General features: G+C 43.4%; 1 protein-coding gene across 2 annotated transcripts; it reads left to right on the top strand.

Annotated features, from left to right (window-relative positions):
- Positions 1–464: 464 nt before the first annotated feature.
- On the top strand, positions 465–27,885 carry LOC140250160 (gamma-aminobutyric acid receptor subunit rho-1). 2 transcript variants are annotated; one of them, XM_072332661.1, is made up of 10 exons: positions 465–744; positions 12,950–13,003; positions 15,547–15,656; positions 16,749–16,816; positions 18,884–19,107; positions 21,254–21,336; positions 22,009–22,149; positions 22,524–22,676; positions 24,415–24,611; positions 24,720–27,885. In XM_072332661.1, the coding sequence occupies exons 1-10, from the start codon at positions 623–625 to the stop codon at positions 25,005–25,007; spliced, it is 1,440 nt and encodes a 479-aa protein (XP_072188762.1). In that variant the 5' UTR covers positions 465–622; the 3' UTR covers positions 25,008–27,885. The 2 variants fall into 2 exon arrangements, with proteins under 2 accessions (XP_072188762.1, XP_072188763.1); XM_072332662.1 differs by having other exon boundaries at positions 532–744; positions 15,550–15,656.

The following is a 27,885-nucleotide window of genomic DNA, read 5'->3' as shown; positions in this document are numbered from 1 at the left end:
CCTGCCCAGCTGTGAGGTCTGTGACCCACACCTTGAAGGTGCTGACCTCTCCAGTTAGACCACCACTGATTGCTAAAGAACTCAGAAAAACACGGAGGATCAAAACACTATAGTGCAGATCCAAGTGGAAATGAAGACTTTTTGCTGCAAACCACTATGTTTATTAACACTTCTTAATCTATTGAAATACTTCAAACAAATGTCAGTAATATACGGGTTAAGTTCAGTGATTAAAAATTGCTTATGACACCTGTCAGATCAGTTGCACTACTTCGGGTAACCAGAGAGAAATACATATGTGCCACTTATGATAGATACGAAAAAAGGGTTCGGTTTAAACCAATTAATAAAATAGCTTGTTTGGACAAAAAATAATTGTTCTCTGAGAATACACGAACAGTGCTAGAAAATCCCTGCCATCTGACGTAGAGGGATTTATAGGTTTAGTGGAAATTGCTTTCCCCACTGTCCAGATTAAATACTGCAGGATGATTTTTTGTATGAGTAAACATCCTTCCAATAACGATCAGACCGATAATGTCTTAAAAAGAGAAACAGGATCTACATTTTGGCTTTCTCTTTCTTGTATGGACTATTTCTGGACACAGAACCTTCAGATAACATGTTGACTGTCCATAAAATGCATTTTAGCATCTTCCTGCTGTTCTGGGGATGGGTTTTATCCACTGAATGCAGAGTCCACCGACAAGGAAAAGAAATACACGAGGTATACAAAAAAGGCAGGTGAGTTTCATTTTCTTTTTTACTTTCAAATAGCTTCTGTTTGGACAAATACAGTGTTAAAGATCAAAGCATAGTGTCTGTCGATCGTTTTGAATTTGCAGATTGTGATCTATCAGTCAAAAGATTCTCTTCTGCAGTTTTTGACAGTCAGTAAGTCCTAATGCATTTTCTATAGTGAAAATCATTGTTTCCTTCCCATAAGTGGGGTTTTGTGGCATCTCAAAGTTTGGAAAGGGGCAGAAAAGAAGCATTTGATTGTATTTGATTGTATTTATCAGGGTTAAAATGTTGTATTTACATGATAGTGGAAAGGAAACTTAGGTGCCTGAGGATTGTTGTATTCACTGAAGATTAAATGACAGGAGATATGAACTGAAAGGATTCAGAATATATTTTCTTCTTCCAGTGCTGTTTGTTAAAAAGCCTTTCAGGAAAAAAAAAGAGAAAATAAAATGCAAACCTGAAGGATATGGTCAGTTAGCAAAGGAAATAGAAAGAGCATTCAGGGTAGTGAAGATATGCAAAATGAATGAATATATTCAGTTTGTTCTCCCCTTCCCTCTCTCCCTGTTTCAAAAAGGAGATGTATATGATGTTTTTCTCCCGCTGTCTTTTAGACTGTCATTCTAAGAAGTTTTGAGCTGAGGAAGTATTTGTTCGGAGGTTTTGGTTTGTTTTCTTTCTTTCCCTACGACTTTGTTTTGATTACTTGCATCCTATCTGGGAAGTATTTGAAAATCTCTGTGAGGGTTTTCATACTCAGATGCATTACAAGGTATCTCTGGAGGAAAAGAAGACTTCTCTTTTTGTATGTATGTAACTGATGTATTCAGATCACTGTTCAAATGTTGTAAACTTCTGCTTGTGAAAGACTGAACCAAAGGCATTTTCTGCTTTGCTCTGGTCACTGTTTCTGTTCTTTAATGACTCCAGTTTGCCATCAGTACTGTACAGTGCAAGGGGATAGAAATGCAGGAGTTCCACTCTCCTGAAGAATTCAAGCCATTCCTATTAGCTTTCAGGAAAAAATTATAATTGAAAAGTGGAAGGGAGGAAACTGCAGTGCCTTTTTATTTTCCAGTGTTCCTGTCTGTCACTGCTTAGGAAAACTAGGCAGAGCAACTGCAGTGTCACAGTGGTACATGAGGGTCTCTGAGCCATCCTCTTATACAAAGGAAGTGGCTTTAAGCATCGATGACACCTTCATGGAGGTACAACCGGCAAAATGGGTGCTCTGCTCATGGTCAGCCCCCAGGGATGCATTGCCAGAGTCACTATCTGTGGGGAATCTCAAAACCTCTGTTCTCCTTGAGGGTTCATGGCAGTGATGGTGGACGTGGTATGCTGACTGTGGCAAAAGGAAAGCATGAGGAGCAAGGTGCTTCAGTTGGAACTGAGAAGCAGCCAGCAGGGAGGAGTCTGTATACCCAGCCATGATCTTGTCCAGCATCTTCAGCACCAGCTCCCACTGCACAAAGCACAATAGCAGCGCTGTGATTAAGTAGCAGTGTACCAAATCACAGCAGAAGCGTTAATATTGCATGAATAAGGAAAATAAATACCTATCCAGTTCGCATAGGAACGGTCCTTTTACCCACACCGGGTGCATGTGGTATAATTGTGCCAGCACAAGCTTCTCAGGCTGCCCTGAGGTGTTGCAGCTCCCAAGCCAGGCCCACCACCCTCACAGCACTCCCACACTGGCCCAGGAGCCATTTCTGGCCTACTTCTGCCTCAGCAGAGCAGCGCTGATGCTGAGGAGGGCTGGCAGGGACAGGACAGCAGCACTGGTTCATTTTCCATCAGCAACCCAGTACGGTGCTTGCCTTCCCAGTATGGGATAGGCCATGCAAGACCAGTGGTCTCACAGCCTTGTCATTTATAAGAACAAAAAGATGGCTCTGGCCATCCATATGTTTTCCTTCTAACTACAAGCAATGAAGCCTTCTGCCATACAAATTATTTTCTGTGAACTCCTAATTTCTGATAATTGCCTTCAGTTCCAGATAAACAGAAGATAGTAGTACATATTTTTTAACTTCAGCTTTCATCTGTTTTCTCTTTTCTTTCTGTTTTCTTTGCTACCCGGTCTCTTTTCCATCCAGGTATTTGTAGGTATATCAAACCCACTCTTCATTTCCTCTTATTTATATTCAGATCAAGCTTCTCAACATAGGATGTTTCCCACACCTTGGCTCTCACACCTTTTCAGGGAGGCAGCAGGACTGGGTGCACTATTTGTATGTAGGTGCTGTTAGTCCTGTTGACCTCCTGGCACTGTGTTCATAGTCTCAGTAGCAGTCCTGCAGTGGAGGTCACGAACACTCAACACGATTGGGCAGCCAGGTGTAGCAGGACACAAGGCCTTGTCTAGAGGTACAGCCAGTCCTGTTTGCTGTCACATGCAGGATCCAATATGTTAAAATGCTGATCATATGAGACTGTTCTGAGGTAGGCATTGTTCCTTGCATTTCAAAATCAGTGCCTTTTCCCATCACAGAATTAGAGCCTGGGAGAAAACCAGTGTGCAGAAGTATCCTATGTAAGATGAGAAGAAATTTGTTGTGAAGATTGCTCCTGACCATTTAGATGGGTTATATTTGGTCAGTGACTCTGCTTCCCCTTCCCTCAATAATCAGCCCTGAAGCTGTTACAGAAATTTACTTCATAGCTCCTTTTCAAGCACAGTTATTTCTTGTTCCACAAGGCTTGAGGCACCAGGGTGGAAATCTACTGCAGCTTTTGCCTTCTGAAGAGCACTGGAGTCTGATGGAGCAAATCAATCTGAAGTGGAAAAGGCAGGCTCCACATGACCATGAAGTACTCAGAGTGGCTCAATTTGCACCCTCAGCCTTTCTAGCTTCCATAAGTCATTTGGAGACATGCAGCCTTCCACTGTGGGTACCTGCCACAGCTCAGCACTAGTCACCGGTGCTGGCAGGCAAAGTGGGTGTCTGCTGTAAATGCCTGCCACCTTGAGTGTGCTGCCTGTTTCCTGCTGTCCTTGAGAGACCTGTCCAGCTCTACTCCTGACTCTCACGTGCAGGTGATGGAGGAAATATGCACTTTTGGCTTGTCTCTTTGGATGGTGATGTTCTGCAGGCGTTACTTTCTCCCAAGAGACTCTCTTGCTCTAAACTCTAATTTCAAATAAAACCGCACAATTTTATCAACAGTCGTCTGCCCCAAGGCTTGACCTTTCATCGGCCCAAATCCATCTGATCCCACAGCCTTTGCTCTCCTTCTGCTAGGGCGAATGGGGTGAATTTGGGCTGCAGTGTCAGACACCACCTTTGTCACAATTTTTATCACTGTAGGTGCCCCAAAGCAGCCATTGTATCATGAGGCAGGACAGCCTTGAAGAAGGATGAGGAGACAGTCATGGTCCTTTGGGGGCCAGGTTTGCAAGAAAGGAATTTTGCAGAAGGTTCCTAATAATTCCTGAGATAAAACTGGTGATTCTTTGAGACACAAGACAGAGTATGACAAATAACAAACAAGCATAGGTTGAAGTATATACACACAGTGAAAGAAGCAGTCTAGAGAGTGTTATTGTATGAGACTTTCTACAGAGGCTCTCAACATTGTAATTTATAGTCACAATATCTGTATGCAAGTCAAAGACTCAACTGTTGATTTCTATTTATTTCCAGGACAAATCACCTCAAAGGAATTTCTCTTTAAAAAGTAGCAAAATAAAAATAAATCCTTTCGCATCTTGCAGACCTGCTCACAGTTTGCAGCCAACCATGTGCAAATCCTGCAGAGTTTGCAAAGCTAAATTCATTCCTGCAACATTCACAGTGCCAAAACTCCTACGGATCCAAGCTGTGACCCTGTGTGCCAGCACAGGGGCTGTTTACTGTGTTCCCAAATGCTCGGGCTCTTGGAGAGCCACCAGGTTGCGTGGGGTCACCGGAACAATTGTCTAAAGGCCACAAAATCATTCTGCCAACAAAATGGCCAAAGCCTGAATTGCTAATTAGACCTGCAGAATCTGCTAGAGAGGATGAGCAAAAGGAAAAGGACTGTCCTGGAGCTGAGCCCAGGTTGCTGTGCTAGAGCTAACTGCTGGGGGAAAAAAGTCTCTTTTAACATTAAAATCTCCCTGGACAGCATTATAACTACCTTGTAGACAAGAAACTCTCAACAGAAGAGATTTCACTGTACGAGATTTGTAGCTCGTGTTTGTTTAATCTCAGCTGAGAGATTTGTTTCATGTTTTCTGTCTTGCCCCTACCTTTTCTTGTCTATTTTATCATCATTCTGCCTCACTGCAGTCTCCAAATAGTAACTCTCTTTATGCTCCTCTCAATCTTCCTGTCCATCAGTAAAGGCTATTCTTTATAGCAGTTGGTTGACACTCTCTTCAACAAGCCCTCTCAGGGTCACCCTCTTGGCCAGGGATTTTTCTCCCTATGGCACTTTCAAATGTTACTACCATTAGTGACGTTCCTTTTACATGATGGAATCCACCCTGCATCATTATGGCCATGGTTCCTTCCCAGTCCTTTCTCAAAGGCTCAGCATCCTTCAGAACATTTGCTAAATTACATTGCCTTGATGTTATTTTTTATTTAAACAGGGCTCCTGTGTTACCAGCTCCTACCTTTGTGGCCTCTAGAGGTTTGATTTGGACTCACAAATTCACTCATGAGTCCTAACAGATTTTTTTCCTTTACTTCCCAGTGTTCCTTAAGATGTTCTCTTGTCCTAGAGTTTTGCTGCTGTATCTTATCTTCAGAATTGATTCTGAAAGCATTTATTTGCACGAACAAATCTTACTAATGCAAGCTGTCCTCAGATCAGATCTTTGGAGTGCACAATAAGCCCGAGAAATGCCCATGAAAGCAACGTCCATGTGAGCGCATTACCAAGAGCAATCCAGATCCAGTGGGGTGCTGAGCCCCTGCAGCTCCCAAAGCACTGTGTGTTCAGGTCAGAAGTCCGTGCTGTGTCTGGCACCAAAGGCACTGCAGTGCCTTCAGAGCAGCAAGAGAGACAGAACGGGCTACAGGCCAGTGCAATGGAAGTTTCTCCACCTCCCCTGCTGAAAACCTGCCTTTCTCTTTCCTCTTTTCAGCTTCAACTCCTTAACTCTCCATGCACGCTTCCTCCTTTTTTCCAGCTTGCTCTTTCTGTTTTTATCCCCAACTTCTTCAGCCTCCTCTTCACCTACCTCACCTATTTACCCCAAGACATATCAGTTTTCCCTGTTACACAGCTCTACCAAGTTTTTTTTTCTGCTGCTTTTATCCATTATTATTCTGTAATTTCCTCCCCTCCTTTGCAGCTGCTGCCTGTTTTTCCTCCTCTTCCACTTGCCAGAAATCCCTTTCCTCTGTCCATAAGCACTCATTTTCTTTATTATATGTTTTCTTTTTCTTCATATTTTTCTTTGCTATTTCCCTGATCTTTCCTTTTCTCTGCTTATCATTGCAAATGATGCTTCTCTGAAAATGGTATTTTCTACTCTCATCTTTATCACCCACCTCCTTTCATCCTTTCTAGAGCTTATTTTGGGTCTGCACTCCACACAGCTCTCTATCTTTTCCACTTATTTGTGTTAGAAAATTGTCTGTACTAATATTACTGTAGCTACATTCCTGGATGTGTACCGTGCCACTTTACTAAGCCACAGATGACAAAATCTCCTGTGCTACCACCACATAATTTGCTCAGGATCAGCAGGTCTGTTCTGTCCTCTAGCCCACTATTACCCCAATGTGTTTTATAAGCTGGTGTGAGGAGACGTAACAGGCACTAAAAACATTTGCAGCTGAGCATAAGACAAAACAAAACCACCAAACCAACCCAGCGACACTGCAAAAGGCAGTTTCCTCCCTCCCGTCTACATATAAATTGTTCAGTTTTCTGATTCAAGGGTTGGATTCACACCTGAAATGATCCTCCTGCTCCTTTTTCTATAAATGCCCAGCCGTCTTTCAAACTCACTTGTATTTTTAGCACCTTCAGCTTTCGGTGAGAGCGAATTTCACAGTGACACGCTGTGTTTCTGCACTTCCTTTCAAATTTCCTCTTGTTACGTATTGTGTAAAGCTTTGAGAAACAAACTCCTGTTCATGTTCACCATGTCACCCATGATATTATAAAGTTTACTTGCCTATTACAACCCTCCCTACTTGGAGAGCCCTGCAAGGCCGCCTGGAGGCCCTCCCCACCAATTTATTAGATTTATTGAATTTTATTCAATGTATTGAATAACATAGATCTGACTGTAGATTCCCAGGAGACTGTAATGACCACCTTTCTTCATGGTAAAAGCTCTCCATTATTCCTTTTGGTTGTTCTTTTTCTGTTGTAGATATTCACATGCCATTTACATGCCAGTCTCTGGAAAAAGAGCTCCAAGTGGAATCTGAGAAGTTACAGATTTCTCCACTGGACATATCACCTACAAATACAATAAAAATCAGCAGTAATAGACAGCAGCTAAATAGTATAAATGGACAAAGAGTGAAGGACAATTTACTTTTCTTGAAGGATGTTACATCCTGTAAATATACTAGAGCTCTCAAAAAGTTAATGAACTAGCAGACAAAGGTGATTGAGATGACACTGTACACCTGAGTTTCCAGCAGCCCATTACAGGTCCTTCCCAAGGGCTGACTCTACTTGGAGATCTTTTTCCAAAGAAGAATGAAGTTGTCAACTTATATCCTATGGTATCAAAGGTAATTTTAACAGTGGTTCTGTGTATTCTTACTTACTTTCTCTTGGGCAAGAGCCTGTAGTTTTCCTGCTGTCCTGTCCATGAGATCTGTCTCTGATTCTGTGCAAATATAAATATTTCTTAACACTGACCCAACAGTGGGATTATTACAATCTTGTATTTTTTGCAGTGCGAACAAATCCCTGAACTGCTGATGTTTTATTGACCTGTTTTATCGCCCTTCTCACTCTTGTAAATAAGGAATTAAGACAAGTGTAGTAGTGCTAATTAGTTAGTTATTCCTTGATCTGCATTTGTACAATTGGTTATCTGTATTTCACAGTCCTTTATATTCCCTTTTACTGATATAAATACTTTCCCTTTTACTGTTATAAATACCATATCATGCCTGCAATGTGCTGGGGCTGCTTTGAATTCTGATCCTAAATCCCAAAGTGTCAGTATTCCTTTCTATGATGCTGTCACACACAAGACTTACAGTTCTGTCATCTGCATTATTATTGAAAATATTGACTAGTACTTCCCTAGATGAAATACATGAGATGTCATTTTAAAAGTCTCTGCAGCTTGACAGCAAAGTAATAGCAGTTGCCCTAACCATTGTCTTCCAACTAGGCCAAGTCATACTTGCATCTAAACCTAGTTTAAAACCTAGTTTAAACTCTAGTTTAGTAATGAAATCTTAAAAGCCTCACTCAAATCTACGTTTCCTCTTGCTTACTCTAAGGCATCCAGTTACACCACCAGAAGGACATCAGACCATTTGATGTCAATTACTGTAAAGGTTCACACTGAGTGATCTTTATAGACTCATTACCCCCAGAGGGATGTACAAACTGATCATGAATTCATCCCAGTTTGTTTCCAAATGTCAAAACTTTAACATCCTTATTTTCCTCCCTGCTTAAAAACCAGGTTTGCTGTTTGCCTTCCCCCAACTCTCGGAGGAATCTGTGCAGAGCCCTTGGCAGTATCTGCTAATGACCTAGAGGCTGTACTGGCTGATACTCATGGCACTTCAGAGGATGTGCCATTGGCCTCAGTTGATTTAAACACCTCTAGCTTACCTACATGTTCTTCAATACACCATTTCCTGATCTACACTGCGCTGCCAGTCGCTCACAAGTCAGTGTTTCTTCAAAAACCCAACAAATGCGCATCCACTGGGTGCAGATTTTGCCGCACAAGGGAAATGTTGTTTTTGCCACTTCATGCACAGTGCCAAGACCTCAGGTGACATGACATTTTTCTGTAAGCTTCTTTGTTATTTTTTACTTTTGCCAGCATTCATAACCAGCCAAAGAACAAAGGAAGAGCGGATCTTAAAGGGTGTTTCTGCATATTCTGCCTTAGGATACTTTGGAGTCTACAGTTTACCTGTACTCCAATAATACTGGATTATAATGTCATTTTCACTGAATTTTCTATATCATTCAAAAATAAGATGGCTTTGGCTCCCACTGTTTCTCAGACTTCCTGCTGTGAATACAAAAAAACAGCTCTCCCTATTTCTTTTCAAAGTTGTAACCACCTACAATTGCAAGAGGTGATATTTCTACACCATCTTTAAACCTACTACCAGGACAAAAGACCCAACAAAATTACGAGCAAACAAGAGCTGCCAAATGTCAAGATAAAATACATACTGTGATTAACTTCCTTCAGTTTTTAGTTGCTTTTCTACAGCTCCCAACTGGTCATTCTCCCAGTTCAAGCACAAATTAGTGTGCTTCCAATCACATTGTCCCTGGAAATTGGTATTTTGGACAGTGCATCCCATCTCTTGCAGTGTATGCTACTGGATTCTTATTCAGTCCGTATTTTACTCAGTATCTCCTATTGCAAGTTTGCCTTTTCCTTTCCAAAGGTACTGGTTGTGCTTTCTCCTGGTTTAGCTGTGTGGCTTTTTTTCCTTTCCCAGAGCTCTTCTTCAGGCTCTGAACTGCCTCCCAGTCTTCCCCAAGGCCTGCTGTACCACCTGTCCACCAGCAGCTACTGCCTGCTGTGAAGGTTTGAATTCATTTGCAAGTCAAAAGCATATTACAGGAGAACTTCATGAGATAGTCCTTCCTCCTAAACCACTTGCATTCCTTTGGGACACGGCAACAGCCAGGAGATTGATCAACCCATAGAGGACCATTCTGGGCAGTGCATCTCCAGGGCCAGGCAGCACTTCCATTCAGCACGGCTCAGTGGTGAGGGGTCACCCTTTCTCACGCAGGAGTAAATCATATGCTACAGCCACACGATGGCTCCTGTGGTTATTCAAGGCACAGGGAGATTTCCAAGCTATCTCTTGGTTCTGTAACAGAAGTGGAAATTGCTCCCACGCCTTGGGCTAGCAGCCCAGACACTGGCAGCCTTCCTCTCTGCATCTCCATCATATATTTCACCAATTTACCTTTGCTTTTTCCTTGCTTTTTTCCTGAGGAAATAACTGTGTTTTGATTTAATTCCCCAAAGAAGAAATATTCTCAGATCCTAATAAGATTATCCTAAGAGTGTAAAACTGATCACTGTCTGCGAGGGTTACATTTGCCTCCTGTGGAGAAAATACACTATGATTTAAGGATAGGACATTTGTCCTGCAGAAGTAATTACAAACCAAAATGCTAGGATATGTAATGACTTCTCTCATACCTGTTGCCTTTAGAAGCTCTTGTTTAAATGATGAAGAATACTGAGGGTAGTACGGTACACAGTGTGAACCTGGCACTCCACTGGCACACATGCCTTGAAGCACAGCATTCGGAAATGCTTGCTGTGCCCATCAGGTGTTGTGTTTGGACCATCTCTTCTGAAAACAGACCTGGCTGTCCCTAACTCTGCAACTCTCTTTGCTTCGTTGGAGGGAATATAAGTACCATAGTAAATTTCAGGCTTTTGTTTTTCTTTTAAGTAGCAACTTTGTTTTGCCTTGTGTATATGAAAAAGTATACAGCTCTTTTGCTGAATGTTTTCTTCTCTAAGAGACCTAAGGTTTACTCACCTAGTGGGGTTACCTGCTGGGACAATAACAACTTTGGAGGGGCTGCATCACCCAGGTGCCACCAAGGGCCTGAGAGCTGCTCATGCAATGCAATAAAAACCCAGGGAGAACTGTGAATAAAACCAGTTGGATCCAATAATGAGTACTGTTTTTTCATAAAGTGTCTGTGATCTTCAAGAGAGCCATGAAATTCCTTGTGGTACTATAGCTGTTAGGAGATAAATACTGGTGCTGAAATAATAATTAAAAATATATATATTTAAAAAGCTTGTTATTCTGATAGAACAAGGGGGAGAAACTTAAACAAAAAGAGAGTAGATTTAAGTTATGTGTTAGGAAGAAATATTGTCTCAGAGGGTGGTGAAATGTGGTGAGGTGCTGGCACAGACTGCCCAGAGAAGCCATGGATGCTCCATCCCTGGAGGCACTCAAGGGCAGGTTGGATGGGGCCCTCAGCAGCCTGATCCAACCCTGCCCATGGAAGGGAGATTGGAACTAAATGATTTTTACGGTCTCCTCCAACCTAAGCCATTATATGATTTTATGATTGTTTGGTATATTTTACCTCTACAGCAATTGATTATTTTAAAGACAGCCTGTCATCCAAATGAAGGCAGGGGCATTATTGTCATGTCATGTAGCCATACTGGCAAACAGTTGCATTGAGGAGTCTGTAAGCAGTGACTGGACCAAAACTCCCAACTGCAGCTATACACTGCAAAAATGCAGGGACAGCAGATGCTCTGGGGAGAGCATAGAACACTTCAACTGATTCACAGCCCAAGCAGGCAAGCTAATGGGGTTCAATAATATAGCTGCTGCTGATCACTAAGCCAGCAGAACATTCCCAAAAAGCAGAACACAAAAGCCATGCACTGAGAAGAAAAAGATAGGTCTTCAAATCACAGTAACTGGGGAATGGCTGGCAATAGGTACATGTGTTTTTCTGCTACAGGAGGAGGCAGAAAAGTGAGGCAAGCTTGTTAACCTCAGAGTTGTGACAGGGAAAATGGAATGAGGTTGGTGTAAAGAAGTGAAGGAACTGAACCAAAGTACAAATGAATGCAGTGTCCTGCAGTGTCTGGAGCATGATGAGTTTTTTGTGCTGTTCGTAGTACAGAAATAAAGTTTAGTGTAGGGTCAGTGGAGAATCACTTGGAAGAGGAACTGCAAGAGTTTGCCAGGTGCAGAGGATAGGTAGGATTTGGCCACAGATTCTCGATGACAGCTCCTTGAAGGCTCCCTCAGCAAACAGGATAGGGTCAGTACCAATACGAAGCCTTAGATCAACTCCGCAACAAGGAATGAAGAAGGAAGAAGATGAATTACTTCATCCCTGTTTGAATACCAACATTACAACCAACCAGCAAAGAGTTTACTAGGGCAATTTAAAGTCATGTAAGTAGGTCAGCTCTTCATCGGAATCTGTTTACACCCAAAGCGAGTGATATTACTTTCTTATGGCCAGAAAACAAGAAGTGTGCAACAGTAAGACACATCAGCAACAGCCTAAGGGTATATCCGAAAGGTAGAAGTCTCCAAAAAGGGTGTTTTGCTGCATTGTCTGGGTCCAAGCACCAAAGAAGCTGCTGCTTACAACAGCAATGGTGCTATACGGCCCAAAGCTCCCCAGGACAGCCTGCATGTGGATTTATTTTCAGCCCTCTTCTACAAAACACAACAGAACACAACAAGAAACCAATCTCACTTGGAAAATGCTTCATTTCAGGGTGATTCAGGGTCCTGTGCCCACCACCAGCCCAGTCAATATGGAGATTGTCTGTAACTGTCTCAGCAGCAACATGAATTTCCCTACAATGTCATTAGTTTTCGGAGAGTTCTCTGCCGAAGATAAAATCAGCCCACAAAGCCTGAAGTTTGGCCTCCATTCACCCCAAGGATGACAGCACTTGGATAGTGACAGTGATTGCAAATGAAGATTTTCTTCTGCCAGTCTCAAGATTGGGATCTGAAATGTGTGTTAATGGGCAAAAAGTCTCATTAGCAGAACTGAGTAGAGTTGAGTACTGTTTTGGTGATAAGCAATTTTTTTTCAACTTTCAATTAAAAATCAGCCAAATGAATTAAATGTTTAAAATGTTGTTTTTACTCAAACTAGCACTTAGAGTGCTAAAAAATTATTTGCTCTAATGATGAAACAAAGCATGGTCCCAACACTAGAAAGGAACAGAGACTCTCTTGAGAGCCAGCTGCAAGAGAATACGAAAACAGGAACACACAGTTCTAAAATGTCCTTATTGGTCTTTCTAACCATAACAATTCTATGATTCCTCAGACAGCAGAAGGGCTGTGAGAAGAGCAGCCCTTTCTATCAGCCTTCGATGAATAAGTAAAGACAGGTAAGAGTCGTTCTCCAGAAGTACAAAAGGCAAGGCTGCAGGATTTCTGTTTTTCCCTCCCCTACATGTTTTTCTCCCAGCGTTGTTAAGCTGTGTGCTGGTAGCTGTGCCTCCTTATGACAGGCTGTTTCAGCTCTCCCTTTTCTTGTTGTCTCCCTGCAGCCGACCCCAGCGGCAGAGGCGAGAAGCCCATGGCGAGGCGCACAAGCAGGGCAGGTAGGTGATGGCCCATCCACTGCCTCAGGCTTCCCATGACAGGACCAGCAGAGCAGGGGGAGCAAAACTAACCAAAGCCTTTAACAACAATCTAGCACAAACGTTCTAAATAGGATTCGTGCCATAAACAGAGTTGAGTGAGGCCTGAAGGAAGCCAAATTCCCCTTGAAGAGCCATGGTTAGACACCAGGGCCATTTTGCATGGCCCCTTGTCTTTGCACAGCGGTGCTGCGTGTTTTGTGTCAGGTGCGGGGCAGTATTTAGGTCAGCTATAATCCCCTTCTCTCAGGGTCACTACTGTGGCCACTGGCACCTGCCCAGCATGGAATGGAGCACAGCCATAGTCAGACACCTGAGAATTTGGAGCTGCTCAGCCAGGCCCTGTTGGTGCAGAACTGCTGCATGGCCTGAAAATGTGCTCCCAGAGCTGCAGAGCCCAGACCCCAGGAGGCTTCCACCACTGCCTCTGGGGCATGTTTCCTTTTTTAGGAGTGAAAAAAATTGCAAAGTGCATCACTTCATGCAAAAAAAGTCCTCCACCTTTCCCCCATCTTAGTTTTAATCCGATCTAGCAGAACCACAACACATCCGACTGTTTTCCTTGAAAGATATTTTGACTTTCTGTGTTTTAGTAAAGGGTATAAAAACAACAACAAAAAATAATTCAGTTGCAATAATAATAACCTACATTTTACAGCTTTAATCTCCCGTGAGGAAATGTCTTTAAGTTTAAACACGCTTTCACCCTCTGCTGACACACCCACAGAGCCCTGCAACTTCTCTTCCCTTGGAGCCCATCTCTGGCTCTCCATCATGCTGCTTACCCTTCCCTCTGCTTATATCAGGGATATATATCAGTGCTGTTATGAGCATCAGCAACCAAGACTGCTCACAAATGTCTGAGGCTTTGCTAGTGACCTGATAATAACACTCCCCTTTCTCAGCTGGATATAAACCCTATAAACCCTCCCCAGTGCATGTTTGCAATTCCATGGGTCTTTCCATAACTAAGCATTATGCTCCCTGTCCACTCTCCAAATAATTCCCTTTCTCCTATGTCATTGCCTGACAACTGAGGGTTCCAGACAAACCTTTTGATATTATACACAAATAAACTGTGTTATTTTCTTGTACCTTGTGCCTGTAATGTTACTCCTTTTGTTCACCTACTTCTTTCTGGATGCTGACAAATAGGAAGAACTATAGAAACAATTCAATATTTGGGAAATGAGCTTTTCATCAACTCAGGAAATATACAGTATAAACAGAGAGATTAGAAGTTAGTTTGGTTGGTGTGCTTCACATTTGTGCAGTCACTTTTATTATAGGAGCAGAGTGCCACGGGAAGGTGCTTGAATTAAACAAATTCAAAGCAGAAGAAAGGACCACATTTTAAAGTGCCCTTAGGAATAAGTAACAGCTTGAAGAATTCACCAATGGATGTAGGCAACTCGTCACCCCTAGAAATTATTAAATTGAAGCTGAGCACTTTTGAAAGATACTCTGGTAGGAGATTGTTGTGTTGATATCTTGCGGTACTGCTGCCCGTGGGCCTCTGAGAAGTACAGCACGGTTAAGCAATCTCATTTAGGAAGAGTTTTATCACAGGAAAATATTCCTTGTCAACTTTCTTCTTTGTTCTCTGTCTCTTTGATCTGTTGCAGACTCGTCTTCTGCATAGTCAGATAAATGCCTCTTGGAGCATATCATCTTTTTTTCAGATGAAGAAACAGCAAAATCTTTCCTCCTGTTTTTGTGCTCTCCTGCTGCCATAGCAGCTGTCATACGGCTGCTCCGAGTGCAGCAATGCTTCACAGGCACAACATAGCTGAGAAGAGCTGCTGCAGCTCCCACCTTGGCCAAGGTGCCGGGGAGTCAAATAGTGCTTTTCACCCTCAGAGGTGGATTTGAAAGAGGAGCAGAGCATCCTCTGCTCAGCGCTCAGTGCAGCTCCAACAGCTTCTGCAAGGACCATCCCTGACTCTTATGTCTTTAATGCTCCTTTTTATCTTTGTTAGAAAACTGGAGCAGGAGCTAATCAGTTTATCCCCAGTTAGAGGATGGCCTGCCTCTGGCCTGGTTCCCAGCCTGTCTCCATTTTGTTCCTGGGCAACAGCCAGTAGCTTATTTTATATATTGTTTCCCTAATTCCTGGCCTCACGTCCTGTCAGAAATCAGTGTCAGAAAGCTTCTCTCTTATTTCTGTTTCCTCACTTACCCACACACATAACTTCTCTCAGACATATATTTGAATGATTCTATTCAAACTGCGTTGTAAGCACAGGCCATTTTACAAAGACAAAAACTCACAAAACAAACGTTTTCTCAGCATGTCAGAATTATCACAGATGCCTAAGTGCTCCACATTGAGCATGGGGGTCATTTTGTAACGACATGCTGCCAAGCATTGCAAACATTCACAAGGCTATGGCTTGATGGGAAAATAAACACAAGCTGGTTCTGGTTTTTGGACTGGAAAGAAGTGGGTCAGTATCTCTCACAGGCACTGTGTGGGATTCATAGCTGTGTTTCTCTTTTCCTAGTAGTCCAATCCTAAAGCGAAGCCCTGACATCACCAAATCTCCACTGACAAAGTCAGAACAGCTGCTGCGAATAGATGACCATGACTTCAGCATGAGACCAGGTTTTGGAGGTACACAGTCTATGTATTTGTTACTGTTCCTATTATGCACTGTAGCATTTAGTCGGGCCAACAAGCAGACGGACAAGCAGAACCTTTTCTTTCTCTAGTTGGTGTTTTCATTGTAAATTCATAGCATGCTTGGGGGGATAGTGGTGCAATGAAACGGCCTTCTTCCTTGGAAAAACAAGCAACTTAGTTGAAGTCGTGGGGATTAGAGGCGGTGTAATATTCCTGACATTCAGAGACACTTTCTTTTGATAAAACCTCCAAACACACCTTGCATGTATTCCTGGAAAATGGGAAAATTCTACAGATGTGGCTTCCTATGGCAGTTTGTGTGTATAATCAAATCATGTACCATGCTTGCTGACACGGCTGCTTCATTCCTAACAGCAAAGAAAATATTTTGACTGCTGTGTGCTAATGCTTGCTCACAGTCTTGTGGCTGTGCTGTACAGCAACCAGAGCTTTAAGGGAACAGGATGAAGGGGAACATGCTTTCTTTCAGCCCGTGGATTAGAGAATGATGAAATTTATCTACCCTTTCTGGCTGACAGATGGTCATTCAAATCCAGGATACCATTATATACTCTCATGAAAGTGGGTTTTATTGTTAAATGCTCAATATACCAAATACCAGCATGTTCAATTAATTTAAAAAGGTTTCAGTTTCACAGCATCCCACTAATGTGAGCATTATTTATCTTGACGTATCTCCTGTAATTGCAGGAGGTATGTAAGGGGCTAGTCAAAGTCTGGAGGAAAGAAAAAAGAATGAACATCCCAATTATGGGATGTGACCTCAGTCCCATGGCACAAACCTGCGTCCTGTAGCGTAGTCCTACCCAACACCTTCTCCTTTCCACAGCGAAGCAATGAGTGGTGTGAAAGCCAAATAAGCAGAGCAGTTCTCAGGGGTGGTATTAGCCTGAGAGGTGAGCAGAGAAAGTGAGGAAAATTCGGAGTAAATTGCTTCTACTTTTAATTGTTTTATTGCTGTTTCTTTTCCAGACTGAACATTTGATTTATTTTCTAAGACATGAAAACTTTATCCCATCAGGCTGATACTTGAGCTTTTGTGTGTGTGTTGTTTTGTTCTAGGTCCTGCCATTCCTGTAGGCGTGGATGTCCAAGTTGAAAGTCTGGACAGCATTTCTGAGGTGGATATGGTAAGTGCCACAGAAGGGCTGAGGCTGGACTGGACTGCTGGAAGCCACCTAGTCCAAACCCCTGATGAGAGCAGGGTGAGGTAGAGTAGTCTGCTTGGGGCTCTGGCTTTCAGATTTGAATTCCTCCTTGGATGGAGACTCCAGTCTCCTGGGCGCTTTGTTTGAAGTGAATCTGCTGGCAACTACTTCTACCGACCTCAACTTTTAATCCCTCTAAAAGTCCCAAAGTAAAAGGAATAAAAGTTAATCTGATGTTTTCTTTTCTCTAAGAAAGACAAAGTGAAAGAACAGTGTCAAAACTGCTCCAAAGGATTTGGGTTTTTACATTTCCTTGAGAAGCGGTAGCATGTAAAAGCTCCGAGGAGACCAATTACTGTGTCAGGCTTAGGGTGCTTTGATATACTGCCAATAAGATTTCACTTTGGCCATGCTCTGAAGTGGTCAGGGGAGAGGTTGGTCTCACACTGGTGAGAGCACACTTGTCATGTGATAACAGCAGCACCATGAGAACAGAAATACCCAACATTTCAGTGTCCCCTCACTTCAGAGGATGCTTTAACCCTTTCGGTGAGTTACCCATCTCACTGGGAAGTGTGTAGTCATAAAGCAAGAGTTTTAAGAGGACAGAAGATTCTTCAGAGCCCATTTGTGGCACAGTACGAGCTGTGCCACCTCTTCTGTGTGCTGGGCACCAGTGTAAGGTGTTGTGAGTCCATCCTGGACGTTCATGTTGGTTCTAAACTCGTATTTCAGGATCATGCAGGAGTGATGCTGGCACTGTGCACAGGCTGATTTAATTGCCAAGTTTCTATCTTTCTTACCCTATCATATAATTGGTAAGGTGGAAACAGTTTTCAAATGTTGTTTAAGTGATCTGGATTCTGTTGGAAGGGCTGTCATCATCACAAAACACTGCTGAAAGTAAGGCATGATCTCTGCAGGAGATTTTCCACAGGGATATCTTACGTGCATGTGTGACACAACAACAGCCCATGCTAGAGAGCAAGAGCACAGAAAGAGAATGGGAGATAGCCCTGTAACCAACTTGCCCTATTGGAGCATTCCCGGGGTCTCTAAGCAGCTTTAGCTTTGGAAGAAAAAAAATCACACTCCATTATAAAATATTTTCAGAACTGTTTTGCTGCTCCAGCAAATGCACTGAACAGCCCCAAAGCTTTAACAGACATCTCTGTACTCCTAAGAGCACTCACCTCACCTCCTCCTTGCCTAAGTGAAGAGCACAGTTGCATGGCAGCACAATTGGTGTTGGGCAGCTGCTTTGGGCGCATGTCAGCTGTTCCAGTGCCTCACTATCCTCATGGTAAATAATCTCTTCCTAATATTTAATCTAAATCTACTATCTTAGTCTAAAGCCTTTACCCCTTATCCTATACCATGCTCACTGATCATACAATCATAGAATCCTACAATAGCTCAGGTTGGAAAAGACCTTAAAGGTCATCGAGTCCAACCACAACCTAACCAAACTACTCTAACAGCCCTCTGCTAAACCATGTCCCTGAGCACCACATCCAAATGGTTTCTAAACACATCCAGGGATGGTGACTCAACCACCTCCCTGGGGAGCCTAAAAGCAAAACAAAACATTTCAGTCAGATACTGAGTCAAAAACATTTCAGTTGCTATGCAGAAGGAAGGTCTCTCTCTGCAGCGCTTCTCTAGCTGTCCAGAATAAGAAAATTGCTATAACAGCTGCTGGAGCAGTTGTTCTCAGCTCCAGAAATGCAGCAGCATAGGGATGTGGGGGGGGGGGGGGGGTCAAACTGTGGGTAGTGCTCATTGCTGGCAGCTGCTTCTGTGTATCTGCCTTTTGGTTCCTAGGATGACTCAGAGACACCACAATGAAAATGTTTGAATTTCAGAGGTAAATTTGCTTCTGGATGAATGGTCTCTGATTTCTGAACATACTAACTCATGCCCCCTGCATCTTAGAGAGTGGATGTGTCCCCGTGAGCAGTGCTTTGTAAGGTGCAGTTTGTATCAGAGAAGAGAAATCATTGCTATGCTGATAAGGCATTGGTTGTGACACAAACGTTTTTGTTGCAGGACTTCACCATGACGCTTTATCTGAGGCACTACTGGAAAGATGAGAGATTGTCCTTCCCCAGCACCAACAACCAAAGCATGACATTTGATGGCAGGCTGGTGAAGAAGATCTGGGTCCCTGACATGTTCTTTGTCCACTCCAAGCGTTCCTTCATCCATGACACCACCACTGACAACGTCATGCTGCGTGTCCAGCCAGATGGGAAGGTACTTTATAGCCTCAGGTAAAACTGCATTTGGTCAGTGTGAGCCAGTAGTGGTATGAGAGGGAAAGAGATTTAATTGATTCCTGTATTGCATTTTTGCATGACTTCACATTAAAAAAAATATATATATATATATTAAAACTGTCAACTCATTGACTAGCCACTGACATCAGGAGGAAGAGGTTATTCCTTTATCATAAGAAAAATGCTCATATGTCCAGGGAGAACAACCAGGGGGGTCTTGGGTAAGTGGCACGAGATGTAGGACTGAAGCTTAATTCCTAGGAATTTTGCGTCCCTTTCCTCTCCTTTCCTTTCCTTTCCTTTCCTTTCCTTTCCTTTCCTTTCCTTTCCTTTCCTTTCCTTTCCTTTCCTTTCCTTTCCTTTCCTTTCCTCTCCTCTCCTCTCCTCTCCTCTCCTCTCCTCTCCTCTCCTCTCCTCTCCTCCCCTTCCCTTCCCTTCCCTTCCCTTCCCTTCCCTTCCCTTCCCTTCCCTTCCCTTCCCTTCCCTTCCCTTCCCTTCCCTTCCCTTCCCTTCCCTTCCCTTCCCTTCCCTTCCCTTCCCTTCCCTTCCCTTCCCTTCCCTTCCCTTCCCTTCCCTTCCCTTCCCTTCCTTTTTTCCATAGCAATGATCTCAAGTTTCAAACATAAATCAGATGCCTCACTAAGGAGTTGAGCATTACTGACCATGAGACTGAAGATTATTAAAGCAGGATTTTTCTTCTTCCTAACTGCTCTTTCATGTGTGGAGATACTAACTGAGGAGCATCTGTCACTCCCCAAAAGAAACTAAAATCAGAGCTGCTTCTTCATGCCTGCAGCTCCATTCAGTTACAAAACAAGTGTTGCCAAATGACCCATAAAAACCCGTGAGAGAGGAAATTGCTGCACAATATTCTGATGCAAGAATGTCAACATCAGCTCCACAGCAACGAAATGGCAAAATATGCAATAAATAAGCCAAACAGCAGATAGATAATGATAGATATTCTGAAGGACAAAAAGAAGGAAAATCTGACTGTAGGAGGTCAGTAGCTCCAAGAAGCATAGATTTAACTTTAACTAATGATAAGGTTGCAGAACATGTTGCTTGGGATGGTTGTGGAGGTCTTTGAGGGCACATTAATAACGCCCAGGAGAGGCAGAGTATTTTATGGTTAGAATGGAAATATGAATACATAAAAACAAAGATGCCTTTGCTGACTGACAGCCTTTTCTGAATGCCTTTGCCTGTATATTTTATTTTTTCTTCCTCAGTGTCTGCCTTTTTAAAGCTCTTTCCAGACATCTTCTCTTTTCTTGGAAAGCACTGTGGGCCTCACTGGCACCTCAACTGTAAATCAGAGCCAAGCAGCTTCGCTCTAAGATAAAACCCAGATAGGGAAGCAACATGAACTCAGACATGAGTAAGGAGTACTAACACAAGAGACTGCATCTTGATTTTATCATTACGTGACAGTTGTCTGTGGAGCTTTAATCCTGTTCTAATTCATTACATCTTTCCCCATTGCAATTTATGTTTTTATTTTCATTTATTTCCCTAGAGTTCAAGCCAGTGGAGTAAAGACTTACAGATCCTTCCAGTGCAAACACAGATTTATGCCATTAAAAATGACATAATCAGACTGGGGTTTCTGATATATGAGGTGGAGCATTTCAGTGGTCTTGGTTGTGCACCAGCTCCAGTCCTGACTGGAGGCACTGCCTGAGCCCTCTGCTGGCTGACACCCACGGGTGACCATTGGGCTGACATTGAGCAGATGGAAATCACAGTGCATGGAGAAAACTGCCCACATCCTGCTCGGCACTGGGCATTGACAAACCCAAATTACTCTATTGTGCCAAGCAGCTGTCAAAAGCACAGATGATCTCTGCAGAGATCTGACAGCAAAAGGGAAAAAGTGTCCTCTCTCTCTGTCATTTCCCATCTTCTTCTTCAGTATTTGTGTCCTTTGGTGGCAATTTATTATGGCCAAACTCTCTAGCCACCTTTTCTATCAGTGGTTTGCCGGGAAGAAAAAACAGCTTTAACTTCATTGGAATGTCTTTAGCTAAATGGAAGGTGTTTATTTCCAGTGATTCACTCAGAAACATTTTGCAGCTTTACTATTTTTCAGTCACACGGGAAGCTGAGTTTGTAATGAGGTGGTTTTTATTGTTCCTAGAGTTACAGTAACAGCAATGTGCAACATGGATTTTAGCCGCTTTCCCCTGGACACACAGACGTGCTCTCTGGAGATTGAAAGCTGTAAGTAAGCAGAGCCATAGGGAAGCTGAGTGCTGTGCCCTGTGGGGACCTGAATGGTGTTTAATTATATCAACCAGCAACTGCTACACTCATGAGGGCTCCAGATATAGTCAGCAAACTTCAGCACTGAGAAAAATTCCCTGCCTGTAATTTTTCACTAGAATTAGGTGGTGTTTGCAACAAGGCAGTGCTTGCAAATGCCAGCTGTGAGTGCTGTTTTGCCATTGTCCCTAACATTCAGCTGGGCTGCCCTGCTGCCATCCCATCCTTGGAGAGCACTGGGTTACTTGCCCGCAGGTTGGAGGTGTGCAGCAGCACCCACTTCCCCAGGTACCTTCCTGCACCACAGCTCTTAACACGGAAACAAATGGCCCTGTGACCTTCCCTTGCACATCTGCTCATCTGTGGTGTAGGAATCACAGTGGAGCCATCAAATTAGTCACCTTCCCTTGGTGTTTCTTGCATCCATAAGCAATAAACTCATCTTTTACCCACAGCCAGCTCCTTTCTCTCAGGTATTATGTACATAAAATCACCCTGTATTTTGTACAAACATAGCCACCAGTGCTGCAGATCCCAGTCAAATGATGGCATGATGAGTGTGTGTGAGCACAACTTAGGCTATGGTAGCTGGCTCACTACACTGCGCTGAGGTTTGCTCTTCTTCCCTAGATGCCTACACAGAAGATGACCTCATGCTCTACTGGAAGAATGGAAATGATTCCCTAAAAACAGATGAGAGGATATCACTGTCCCAGTTCCTGATCCAGGAGTTCCACACTACCACAAAACTTGCCTTCTATAGCAGCACAGGTGGGTACTAGAATCCGTAGCAGAGACCAGTGGAAAGGGTTGCAGACCCTTGGCCACTCCATCTTTAGATTCCCATTATAAGATCAGATAGTCTGGAAAGACAATACCTCTTCAAGAGCACGCCAAACTTTAGTGTAAATTACAGTGCCTGAATGTACAGGTTATATTATTTTCTCTGGAAGATGTGATTGTGAGAGGTGCTTTGACTATGATAGTTAGTTCAGCAAGGAGTCTCTTCTGTAAGCTGCAATGATCTGTGACTATTAATTCTTTTCCTAAAAGCAAATATGGTGCTATTCCACTGGTACACCACCTTACCTGAAAGCAGTCTGGTGGTGAGGTGACTTCTCTCTTTCTTTCTCCCTATTCCGCAGGATGGTACAATCGTCTCTACATCAACTTCACCTTGCGTCGACACATCTTCTTCTTCTTGCTACAAACCTATTTCCCTGCCACTCTCATGGTTATGCTGTCCTGGGTGTCCTTCTGGATTGACCGCCGAGCAGTTCCTGCCAGAGTCCCTTTAGGTAAAAACAACCTTGTAGTCAGCACACTTGAGGGGCTGTTATATGGAATCATTGCTTTGACCATCGAGACAAAATCACCCGTGCTACACATTGTCTCTGCATTCTCCCTACGTTCCCTGGTGGCACAGAAATCAGCTGTGCCACACATTCCCCCTGTGCTAAGGACTGGCCCTGGTACCTCTCTCCATTTGCCCTGCAGTGCCAAGTGAATTGCCTTCCCTGTTCTGACAAGTGCTAGTTGCAAATCAGGGAGCAAATGTCAAGTTCTGCTGCTATTGCTGCTAACAGATTCACGAGACACAGGGAGATGAAGTGCCAGTATCCTTTGGAGACTTCAGTGAGTAAGAAGGTGAAAAACATTACTAGCAACCATGACAACATTTACGTTTCTTGAGCTGTTCTAGAAGAGAGAGTGCGGAGGTAAATCAGTAAGCCAAGCTTACTTGATAATTAATGTGTTAAATAAGATTACAGAGTAGTGTGAGGGATGAAGCATCCCCTTCTGAACCATGTTCCAGACAGATGAAGCCATATGCCAGAGAAATCACCATGGGAGCCCAATTATGTTGTTGATAGAAATATTCCGAAGATTATTTGCCCTTAGCAAAGTGTCACTGTATGCTTGCAGACTTTAAGCCTAATTTTGCTTCCATTAGTTCCAGGGACACATCTCAGAGTTTTACTTATTGTTAAAATTATGTTCTCCAGTGGAGAGGAAATATTAATAACAGATATGGCAGCGGGCCACATGTCTGCTTAGAATCACAGCCTGTTGCCATGAAACATCATTCAGACAGAACTAAAAGTTTTGCGCCATGGCTTGTTGAGACAAAAGCACTGAGTTTAGGAGAGCTTTTCTGAATACTCCAGTGAATTTAGTCCTTTATGCTTATACATCACATAAACATAGGAACATGTAATTGTGGAATCATGTAATAATAGAATTCGGAGTCATAGAAAGGCTTGGATTCGAAGGGGCCTTAAAAGTAATTTAGCTTTGCCTTTCTAAGCAGGGCTGCCACCTACCAGGTCAGTCTGCCCAGGGCCTCATCCAACCCGACCTTGAACCCTTCCATGGTTGGTGCATCCACAGCTTCTCTGGGCAACTTGTTCTTGTCCCTCATTTCCCCAGAGAGGAATTCGTACACTCTAAGAGTTTCATTCTAACATCTAATCTAAATGTACCCTCCTTTGGTTTAAAACTGTTCCTCCTTGTTCTATCACTATCAGACCATCCAAAATGCTCATCCCAATCTTTCTAGTAGGCCTCCTCTAGGTACTGGAATGCCACTTTAAGGTCTCCCTGGAGCTATATATTCTCCAGGCTAAACAATCCCACCTCTCTCAGCCTCTCTTCACAAGAGAGGAGCTCCTGACCTCTGATCATCCTTGCGGCCCTCCTCTCGACTCATTCAAACAGCTCCAAGTCCTTCTAATGCTGAGGACTCCAAAACTGAGTCATTGTTTCCTGAGAGCGGTGGTGTGGTCTCCTCTGGTCACCTGGCACAGGACGTGCTCAGGAATGGTGAACAAATTGGTTTGATTGTAGAGATAATAATGTGCATCTGTGGTTGAACTCGTTTAAGAGACAACAATCCATCGCTGTAACTTCCCTGTTCTTACCAGGGTCAGAAACTGATGCTTGAGCTGTTGGATGTCAGGAAATGGTAACTTTATTTGTGACAAAGTGTTGAGGTTGAACAAACCTTACAGGATCGCTCTGCTGCTGTGTTTCCAGGGATCACCACCGTGCTGACCATGTCTACCATCATCACTGGGGTGAACGCCTCCATGCCCCGCGTTTCCTACATCAAAGCAGTGGACATTTACCTGTGGGTCAGTTTTGTGTTCGTCTTCCTCTCGGTGCTGGAATACGCAGCAGTGAATTACCTGACCACAGTGCAAGAGAGAAAGGAGAGGAAACTCCGGGATAAGGTGAGTTTTGCCATCTCTGATGCAGTTTTATGCCACTGAGAAAAAGTGGGACAAATGTCTGGAAACATTCAGAAGTCCAAAATGCACTTCCCTTGCCTGTGCCCACAGCTCCCCTGTGCGTGCAGCCTTCCTCAGCCCCGGCCCATGATGATGGACGGCAGCTACAACGACGGTGACGTGAACGAGTTGGGGCACTACGTGTCCGAGAACGGGGACAAGCAGGACAGAATGATGGTGCAGCTGGCGCTGGGGTCTGAGAGGGGCTCGGGCAGGAGGAAAAACCAGAGATACGTCAGCATGCGGATCGACACCCACGCCATCGACAAGTACTCCAGGATCATATTCCCTGGCGCATACATTCTATTCAATTTGATATACTGGTCCATTTTCTCATAAGCATACGTAACTTCTGTAGTCACAGCATATTGCGGCAGCATATCAGAGTACTGGCTCATAGGATAACAAAATGAACATAGAGAAGTAATTTGAAGATTGGTTTCTCTTTTTTTTTTTCCCCAGGATTTCAATTGATTTATTTTTTAACTAGGTGCAGCTCATCTGTGGCATAAATAACTGTGCAAGTTTCACCTTTCAAATAAATATAGGATATCCAATCTCAAACTTCACACATATTTAATGCTGTGCTGTGCTCCTTCCTGTGCCTCACAGGCCACTGTAAACTACTTCAACGAGTGACACTGATTGCCAGCTGCTTATATATGGTGCAACTTCTATTTCGTGCCCCCAAGTCCCAGTTCTCTCCATGTTTGAGCACATGCACACATCCCTGAACTCAGCAGACTGACAGCATTTAGCACTGATGAGCACAAAAGATACGCAGACACTTGCGTGCTCGCAGGATGAGGTCAGAAGCAGCTATTGCAAAAACAGAATGTCCAATAGTGGGAAAGACTTCAGCAAGGCTCTTAGTGGCCAAAGGTGGCTTTCAATGCTCCGTGCACACTGTGCTGGCAGTGCTGCAGTGACAGAGCCAAGCAGCAATACCTTTCACGCTTGTGCTGCCTTGATTGTACAATGAAGTATTTCCAAGCTGTATATTTAAAAGGTAATATACCTTTTAAAATATAACTTGCAGCGTATACTTACCAAGGAATCCACCAGTCTGAATAAAAGTTGGACTTGATTGACATGATTCTAAATCCTCTGGGAAATCCTGGACCTTTCCTTGGAGCTGCTTATTTGGGTCAGTGGGAGTTTTGCTTGAATTTCCTAGGAGAGGGAAAAGGTTTCTCTACAAAGTGATCCAGTGAAGACAAGTGGGTGTCTACAAAAAAAAGAAGAATACAGCCACTGCAGGAAAAGCCACCGGGACAGCATCAGTGCTACTGGTTGGTACAGGAGAGCTCTCTGCAGCCTGAATGCCAAGAACCGCCACAGCCGGTAAAGTCCTGCCCCTGCCAAAGCCTTTGGTGATGCAGGCAGTTCCAAAAGAAGCCTGGTCCATCTGTTTTTAATGAAAGGCCAGTGGAAAGGTGCTCAGCAGGTGACAAAGCAGATGCAATGACTTCATATTTGTGTTACTAATAGCAGGTGACAAAGCAGATGCAATGACTTTATTTCTGCGTTACTAATGTAACTGTGTTACAGCTGTAAAATTACCATGCGGAAAGCCTTGGAATGAAGTGGAAAGGAGCTCCCACCGTGAGAGAGACCCAGGTCCATTTGAGCAACTCTGTTTCTCTCTATCACCTCACAGCCCTCCAGGTCCTCGGAGCAGGCACAGGGCAGGACAAGAGGACAAGGCTGGCACTGGAGGCACTCAGTACTCACCTCAGTCCCTATTTGACACCACAGAGCTTCAGAGGAGAAGCCAGTCAGCATAAATTCTGCATCTGTTCAATGCAAAAGTAGTAAAATATTTCAGACCAGTTCAGAATAGGTCAAATATATTTTTGCGGGTAATAGCAGCACTGAAGGTATCTCAGAAAATCAGCCACTGAGTTGTTGTGCTGCCATGCCACCCACATACACAGACAACTGAGGTTTGGCACTAACAGGACTCGAAGCACATGCACACTTTGCACACCATCATGGCAGTCAACAGGCACACACTGCAGCTGTTGTACTGAACAACACCATTCCTCACACAGCGGATACTGTGTCTTTCACAGGCGTAGCTGCTCTGAAAACAAGGCTAAAGCAGCGGTGTTTCGAGAAGGAACGTGAATCTTTGTACATGAAACCTGCCCTGGACTGCATGCGTTATACTTGCAACACAGCCATCACAGCTGTTTGAATGCTGCTGCTTGCTGCTTTAATTTCATATGTAAATTAATATCACATACAAGTGCTCAGCACTTCTTATAGCCGCTGAAATCATGATGTGCAAAAGGTACCCACATTGCCTCTACACGGCACTGAAACCACAAGAGCTACAATTACTGGAAACAAACCCGTCCACCATGAGGTAGCTTTGTCACCAAGACTTTTCTTCACATAACATACAACATCTTTGCTGCTTCTTACCACACACCATATTTCTACCCACTGAGGTTGTTGGCTTGTTTTGTTTTCTTTCACCCAAAAGATTAAAAATATGTATTAAAGTGTAACAGTTTGATTGGATGAAAGTCAAAAGGTAACTGTGGTAGAAGCACCGGGACTGCCTGCTCTCCTTTATTCTGAAGGCATCTTTCATGACAGAGGGCTCCAAGGCTTCTTGGGAACTGCTCACACAGGGACACATTTAGGTCCTTGGTATTGTTAAGAACCCATTCTCTCCCACAGCCTAAAGAACAGCACAGACAGGAGCACCAGATATAGCAGTAAGCTATCCAGCTTCATAAGCCTACACAACGTACTCCACTTCAGTACCATACATCTTATAGGACCCATTAACCAGAAAATTAAGGAACATTTTGGAGATAGAAATGAGAGTTGGACTTTCACATTCCTTGGCTTCCAGGGAAGACTGGTTTCTAACCATCCATGAGATACTGAAAGCTTCCCTTCTGATGTGGTGTCCTAAACAGACTCTGCAACCCCTGCATCGGGATTCACATTGTGAAATGACTTGTGTTTTATTTTGGAAACTCTAGTGCCTTTTCAGTCTTATGTAAATGTGTACATAGATGCACTGTATAAGAACAGGATGTGTCATATACAGCCAGTGTTTGCTATTAAGGACTGCAATCATTAAACATACTCCATACGCAGTAATTACTTTTCACCTTCCAGTGTATTGGTCTATATCCGAACGCTCTGCTTCTTCTCATTTCCACAATAAATCAGCGTGGTTTCTTTGTTTTGGTTC

This window comes from Excalfactoria chinensis, chromosome 3 (assembly GCF_039878825.1).
Source record: "Excalfactoria chinensis isolate bCotChi1 chromosome 3, bCotChi1.hap2, whole genome shotgun sequence".
Lineage (NCBI taxonomy): Eukaryota > Metazoa > Chordata > Aves > Galliformes > Phasianidae > Excalfactoria > Excalfactoria chinensis.
Note: the sequence above shows the minus strand (reverse complement) of the source record. Positions and strands in the feature narration are given on the sequence as shown.